Below are 7,689 nucleotides of genomic sequence, written 5' to 3'. Positions count from 1 at the left end.
GGTTTAAGAGGGTTGGTGCTGGTGGAGTTTATTGAACCATGAAGGAAACTGCTGCTAAGGTCTAGAGCAACGACACAACCGGTGTCAGCATCGCACTCTATGCCATCCCATGAGCAACAATCTCTATTACCTTCTAGTCTCCAGGATGACACTTTGGGATATGCAAAAGGATCTGTAGAAGCAAACTAGCCTATAATAAAGCTGCTGTTGAACTCCAACAAGGCTACGCTGTCATCATTATGGCAAAGTGGCTGCACAAAATAAGCGAAGCAAGTGATGACTATAAGAAGCAGATGAAGCAGCGATAGAAATACCATGTTTTGTTTTTTTGAGGAAATTAGTGTTTTATGTTGATGGTGGGACTAGGGAGGGAAATGGAGATCAGTTTTATAGGCAACAATGGAGTTGGGACAGATGGCCAAGCCGTGAAAAAATAAAAACACGGTTTTGGACTAGCAGATAATGTTGGACTGTTAAACACTAACAAAAAATAAATAAAAATGAAACAGAGGAAGGTACTGTTTCATTTATCAATATAAAAAATTTGTAGGGAAAAACTTATTTTCCAAAAAAGCCTCTAAATTCTTGAATCTTTTGTCAAAATTCATATGTGATGAATGGCAAGCATTTCTTGAAAGAATTTTTGAATGATTGTCATCTAATCTCAAACAGAATTCACCTGAAACATAACTAGCCAAATCATTCATAAGATCATGCATAGAAAATAAAGTCGTCTTGCCTTGAAAGAATGACCTTAACACTAGATCACTAAAGTACTCATCTCCAACTTCTTCTAAATTCATATTTTGTCGTGGTTGCAGAAGATCCTCTGCCATCCACAATAAAATTAATCTTTCTTCTTCAAACGTATAATCTTTAGGAAAAATGGAGCAGTAAGCAAAGCAACGTTTTAGATGCACTGGCAAATAATAATAGCTCAACCATAGAGTTGGAAGAATATCACACTCCTTTTCACCAATCAAACCCCATATGTCATTCTCTAGTATTTTTTCCCACTCTTTGGGATTAAGTTTGGAGCGCAAAAGACCACCAAGAGAAATTATTGCTAAAGGGAGACATTTACATTTTTCAACAATTTCTTTACCAATTACTTCTATATCTGGATATCCACTTGGCTCTGCATTATTATTATTACTGAATACGTGTTTTTTAAATAATTTCCAGCCATCTTCATCTGATATTATTTGAAGACAATAATTTGGAACGCTGCCCATCTTCAATCCACTATCTTGACTACGTGTTGTCACGATAATCTTACTTCCGCATGCTGCAAATTAAAGTGAAGTCCTCAATGCATTCCAGCGGTCATAATTCCTGTTCCAAACATCATCAAGGACCAAGAGAAACTTTTTGTCTTTCAAAACCTTTTTCAGTTCGAGCTGAAAGCTGTATAGCTCCTCGATATCGATAGAGGACGTTGGCGGATTGATCTCTTTGAGAATTCTTTTTGTTAAGTCAAGAACATCAAACTCATCAGATACTATAATCCACACTTTGATGTCAAATAAGTTGTTTACTTGGACATCATTGTAAGCGAGCCTAGCAAGGGTGGTCTTGCCCAACCCACCCATGCCTACAATAGGAATTACAGATATTTTATTACGAGTATCTGCATCTTTATTATTCGATAGCAGCAACTTAAAAATGGCCTCTTTATCAGCATCCCTACCATAAATATCAGATTCATCTTCCAAAGATGGTGCTATTATTGGTCTAGGTGAAGATTTATTTTCAACACTGCGTTCAAACCAATTTGATCCTTTTCTTGCACAATAGATTCAAGTGTGCCAAGGATCTTGGCTATCCTTTGGTTTATTTGCTTAGCATTAGATTTAGCATAAGATCTAGTAGATAAGAAGCTGAATAGATGAGGATGTTTACCATCGATCTCGCATCGTAAAGCTTCGGTGTTGATCTCATACACCAAGTCCTCTGTATTGTAGTATGTGTATTTGAGCTCATTCAGCCATTTCCTCACAGCTGGGTCAGAGAGTTGCTTCTTCTCAGCATCATCCAACACTTTATCAAGGGACGATAACTTGAACTTCAACTTGTTCAGCAGATCATAATCCACATTCTTTTTCACGAATGAAGTCAACCACCTGCTTTGAAGCCATCCTATCAAACAGCAGCTGACGGGAATCAGATAGGAAAGCTCCACCAACCACTTCCGAAGCCATGCTTTGTGTATGTGGTAGGTCTTCCTAGTTCACAGTAGTAGAAAGATATGGATCTGATTGATTGCAAACAGAGAGAAAGAGAGTTTGTTTTTCAATCCACCATTTTTCTATATATAATGGATCTCATACCCACTGATTGTGTTGTGAATATCTCTTCTTGGATATGGATGGAATTGCACTGGAAATATCTCATATTGGTATTTACGTATTTTTGCTTTGATAGAGGCAATATGCAATTAAAAAAAAAAAAAATAGAAGCAAAAAAATCAAATAAGCGATTGAAAGAAAAATGTCTTTTCTTTTTTTACCCCCTCCCCCAAAAAAAGAAAATAAATCGAGAATTGTCATCTTAGACTTCTATTTAGAATTTCACCGTGTAATTTACTACCATTAAAAAAATCAAAAAGAAAAAAAAAAAAAAAAAAAAAAAAGGGAAACTTCTGTGGAGCCAACTGGTTTATATATAACATTATGAGATATAGCCTAAACAAAACCAGAATATAACTTTAAGCAACTCTAGCTAAATAATAATAATAATAATAATAAAAGAGAATACAAGTTACGGAAAACTTTAAATTTTTATGACATATTGCCTGAGCTTCAATATCTCCATGGAAACCTCTGCATCTTCCTCCTCTTGCGTTTTTGTTTCCACTGGCCAAAAGTCTTAACAAACCAGTCATGCTTCTTGGTTGCATATATCTGCCCAATAACCACTCCAATTACTAGTCCACTAACATATCCTGGTAGGATTGTGATCCAATCAAACACCAATGCGGACCCTGAATCTTGTTCATCTTCAAAACGAGAAGGTGGTATTGAACTTCCACACTTTTTTGGCAATGGAATTCCGCATAGTCCAATGTTCCCCTCATACGAACTTACATCGAATGTGTTAAGCTGGTTCAGCTGGGGTATAGGGCCAGTGAGATGGTTATGAGCGACCTTAAACTCACCAAGAAATGTCAATTGTCCAAGTTGCAGAGGGATCTGTCCTGAGAGCTTGTTGTTGGAGAGATCAAGTGATTCAAGCTCCGTTATGTTTCCCAAGGATGACGGGATTTTACCAGTGAGAATGTTGTTTGAAAGGTTAAGCACATGAAGCCCTTGTAAGATCCCCAAACTCTCTGGAATTGATCCTTCAAATCTGTTACTTGAAAGGTCAATGACAGCAAAAATTTCTTGAATCTTTTCATACTGCATTACCCTGCCTTTGTTTGTTATAGTTATTGAGAAAGCAATGTCCCCGTTCCATGAAATAGCCTCCGAAAAATAATCCAAGTTTGCCACAAGATACGATGAATTGGCAGCATCTCTAAATCTCATGGCCTTCAAATTTTTGAAGAATTCAGATGGCAATTTACCTGTTAAACTATTATTGGAGAGATCAAAAACATGCAGACTAGAAAACCCATAATTGCTATGCTTCCTTATCACTCCATGAAGGTTGTTGGATCGCAGTATAAGTAGCCTTAAGTTTGGAAGAGTGCCTAACCATGAAGGGAAAACATCATCGAATCGATTATTCCCGAGATTGAGAACTTCAAGCATCAGACAATTGGCCAACATGTGCGGTAAAGGTCCTTGGAACTGATTGTGGCTTAGATCAATCATTCTCAAATTACTTCCATGTGCACATATTTGGGGAATGTTACCATGAAAACGGTTGTTACTCATCTTCAAGAACATCAAAGGACTATTGTTGAGATTTTCAAAACATTGTGGAAGCATGCCAGTCAAATGGTTATTAGAAAAATCAAGCAATTTAAGGGAACTCGGATTTTTCAAGCCACAAAACATGTCAAAGTACAGTGAGCCGCTCAATTCATTGTCTTGAAGAGAAAGGTATATAAGGTTTGTGAGGTTCCGAAGAAAGGAAGGGATTTGACCCACAAACTTGTTTTGTTGAAGGTCCAACTCAATGAGGCTAGTTAGTCTACCAAGGGAAGATGGGATAAGACCATGGAACTTATTCATTCCAAGATTTAACTGAGTTAAATGGGTAAAAGTTTCAAACCAAGATGGAATTTCACCGTTGAATTGATTGTCACCAAGCCATAACACAGTGAGTTGGGTGAGGTTTTGAAGAAAAGAAGGGATTTGACCCTCAAAATTGTTTTCTACAAGGTTCAAATTGGTAAGCCTGGTTAGTTTACCAAGCGATGATGGGATGTGACCATGCATATTATTTACATGAAGTCCAACATCTGTTAATTGGGTTAGGTTTCCAAGCCAAGCTGGAATTTCACCAATTAACTGACATTCTTTTAGCCATAACTTGGTGAGCTGGGTGAGGTTTTGAAGAAAAGAAGGGAATTGATTTCCCTCAAAATTATTTCCTGAAAGTTCCAAAGAAGTAAGCTTGGTTAGTTTACCAAGCGAAGACGGAACCAACCCTGAAAGCCTACACGCTCTGAAATCTAACTGATGCAGGAAATGAAGGTTTTCAATGGAAGAGGGTATTTTTCCAGAAAAACCTGTGTTGTGAAGTAGCAATACCTCCAGAGAACTGTTAGAGTGAAACTCAGGTAGATAACCCATAAGGTGAGGGTTGTTCTGCAAATCAAGGACTTGTAGGTGTGGAATTTGAAAAATTCCATTTGGGAACTCACTGTGCAAGCTGCACCCATCTAGAAGTAAGGATGTTAATGACGAGAAATTTGACAAAAAGCTCGGCACTGTGGAGGATATGTCGACGTAATTAAGATGAAGTTGTTTCAGGTTTCTTAACTTTCTAACCAACCTACTCAAATTTGGACTCTTCAATTCCAAATCATTGGACGACAGGTCGAGCAAAGACAGATTAGAGAGTCGTGAGATCTCAAATGGAACTTGGCCATAAAAAGATGAATGAGATAGGTTGAGGTTCGTTAACCTTGAAAGATGACCCATTTTAAAAGGGATATGAGAGAAGTTGAAATCATTATCAGCAAGGTTAAGCCTTTGAAGTTGAGAAAGCTTGAAAAGACTGCTGGTGGAGTTAATAGAACCGTGAAGGAAACTGCTGGTAAGGTCTAGAGCAACGACACGACCTGTGTCAGTATTGCACTCCACACCATCCCATGAGCAGCAATCTCTGTTCTCTTCTACTCTCCAGGATGAAACTTTGGGATATGCGAAATGATTTGTAGAAGCAAACTTGTCTAAATTAAAGCTGTTCTTGAACTCCAACAAGGCAACGCTGTCATCATTATGGCAAAGTGGCTGCCCAAAAGAAGCAAAGCAAGTGGTGATGCTGAGAAGAAGATGCAGCAGTGGTAGAAAGTCCATGATTTTTTTTTTTTTTTTAAGGATATTAATGTTTGATATTGTTGGAGGGATGTGGAGGGAAATGGATGTTAGTTTTATAGAACACAATGGAGTTGGAAAGATGGTCAATCCGTAAATTAAAAGTAAAAAATAAGAAATAAAGATAGCAAAATACGGTTTTAGGCTAGCAGATAATTATCTAATATTGGACTATGAAATACTGTTAATATATATATATGGAGAAACATATTCTGTTAAGCACTCATCTAGGAGATTCTGAAATAGAGTCTTCATGCTTAAAAAATGTAATCATGACATTAATAAATGATCTTTTGTTCTTTTTATAAATTTTAGGAGCGTTTTTCTTTTCGAGATTCATACAATTGGTAAGCAGATTTCAAATGATTAGTAGAAATAGATGAAAACAGAACTAACAAGTTGTTGGCCAATTGAACTAGAATTTTTTTGCTAATAGGACTTATTTCTAAGGAAAAAAAAAAATCATTTATCATCCTTGTTTCCAAATATTGTAATAATCAAAATTAAGCCACATTCTTTCATCGATCAATTACAACATTGGAAGTCATCTTAAAAACTTTATCAATCAAATTTAGAATGATGATATTTTTAAATTTAGTTTTTTTTTTTTTTCTCTCTCTCTCTCTCTAATTCCTTGCTCCATTTTCCTTTTTTCTTTTTTTTTTCTTTTGTTTTTTAATAATTTGGGAAGGGAGAAATTTCAACACCAAATTTGAATCTAGTACTAAGGATTTATCTATGATCATTGTCAATTGGATCGTCCAATGTAAAACTTGAACCAATTAAAATAGATACTTTTAGATTATAATAACTAATAAAACAATTCAGGGAAAAAGATCGTAAAATACTTGGTAATTGTCATACTATTGTCTACATGGTTTGACATTAAGAAAACAATTGTTAAAAAATAAAATAAAATAGAAGGTTTGACCCATACTTATACAACCCATAATATATATTGTTGGAAAAGTCATCCTTGTATATATCGATTAAATTACAACATTGGAAGTCAACCTGAAAAACTTTATCACTTGAATTCAAAGTAATAATATTTTTAAACTTACGCATTTTCTCTCTGATTCCATGCTTCAACACCATTGGAGGCCACATGAAACTTTTTTTTTTTTTTTTTTGGGGGAAAAATTGGGAAGGGAAGATTTCAACACCATATTTTGAATTCACAAGCTAACGGTTATTACCAATTGTCATTGCCAATTGGGTAATTTAACATGAAACTTTGAGTAAATTATTAATAAAAATACTTCAAAATTATAGTAACAAATAAGATAATTAAAAAAAATGATCGGATAAAGCATTATAATTGTCATAATATAATCGATATGGCTTGTCATTAAGAAAATATTGTAAAGAAAAAGAAAGGTTAGAGGCCATCTTGGCCAATACTTTTATCACAACAAATATATATTGTTGAAAAAATCATTCTTGCATCGATCAAATTACCACATTGGAAGTCAATATGAAAAACTTTATCAATAAAATTCAGAGTGATCATATATTTTTTAACTTAGGCTTTTTTTTCTCTCTAATTCCATGTTTCAGCACTATTTGACCCCACAAGTATTTGTTATTTTTTATTTTTTTATTTTTTTGGATAAATTTGGAAACGGGGATTTCAGTACTTAGATGTTAAACTCAGAATCTAAGAGATATAACCAGTGATCAATGTCAACTGGGCTATTTAACATGGAACTTGGGCTAATTAAATAGATAGTTCTAAATTATATATATAGCAAATAAGATAATTAAAGGAAAAAAGATCCGAAAAAGATTGGTAATTGTCATACTATAGTCTATATATATGGTTTGTCATTAAGAAAACATTGTAAAGAAGAAGAAAAATTAAAGGCTTGGCCAATACTTTTAATACACCAAATACATATTGTTTGAATTAATGTGTGTGTGTGTGTATATATATATTGTCTCCATCAAGCATTAAAATGAATATATTTATATATATGTAAAGCACCAACAGTTCCATGTAAATTCAACCAAAAAATAATAACCAAATAAATTTGGCCGCTAAATGTGCATAAATTTTTACTTTTTTTTATTGATGATTCACATTATGAAGTCTGAAAGTTATTGAGGATTACATAATGTTACATCATGCCCCTTAATTTGGTTTGCAAAGTCTATGTAAAATATATTATCCAGTAAAATATTTAAGATATATATGAAA

At 34.6% G+C, this 7,689-nt stretch overlaps 1 protein-coding gene across 1 annotated transcript; it reads right to left on the bottom strand.

Annotated features, from left to right (window-relative positions):
• Positions 1-1,295: 1,295 nt before the first annotated feature.
• Positions 1,296-5,471, bottom strand: LOC132803535 (receptor-like protein 9DC3). The gene is made up of 3 exons (XM_060816743.1): positions 2,821-5,471; positions 1,903-2,123; positions 1,296-1,594 (listed from the first exon to the last, which is right to left on the bottom strand). Exons 1-3 carry the CDS (start codon positions 5,469-5,471, stop codon positions 1,296-1,298), a joined length of 3,171 nt encoding a protein of 1,056 aa, XP_060672726.1.
• Positions 5,472-7,689: the final 2,218 nt, after the last annotated feature.

The sequence above is a fragment of the Ziziphus jujuba genome, chromosome 4 (assembly GCF_031755915.1).
Source record: "Ziziphus jujuba cultivar Dongzao chromosome 4, ASM3175591v1".
In the NCBI taxonomy this organism is placed as follows: Eukaryota; Viridiplantae; Streptophyta; class Magnoliopsida; order Rosales; family Rhamnaceae; genus Ziziphus; species Ziziphus jujuba.
The sequence above is the reverse complement of the archived record's forward strand: the minus strand, read 5'-3'. Positions and strand labels throughout refer to the sequence as shown.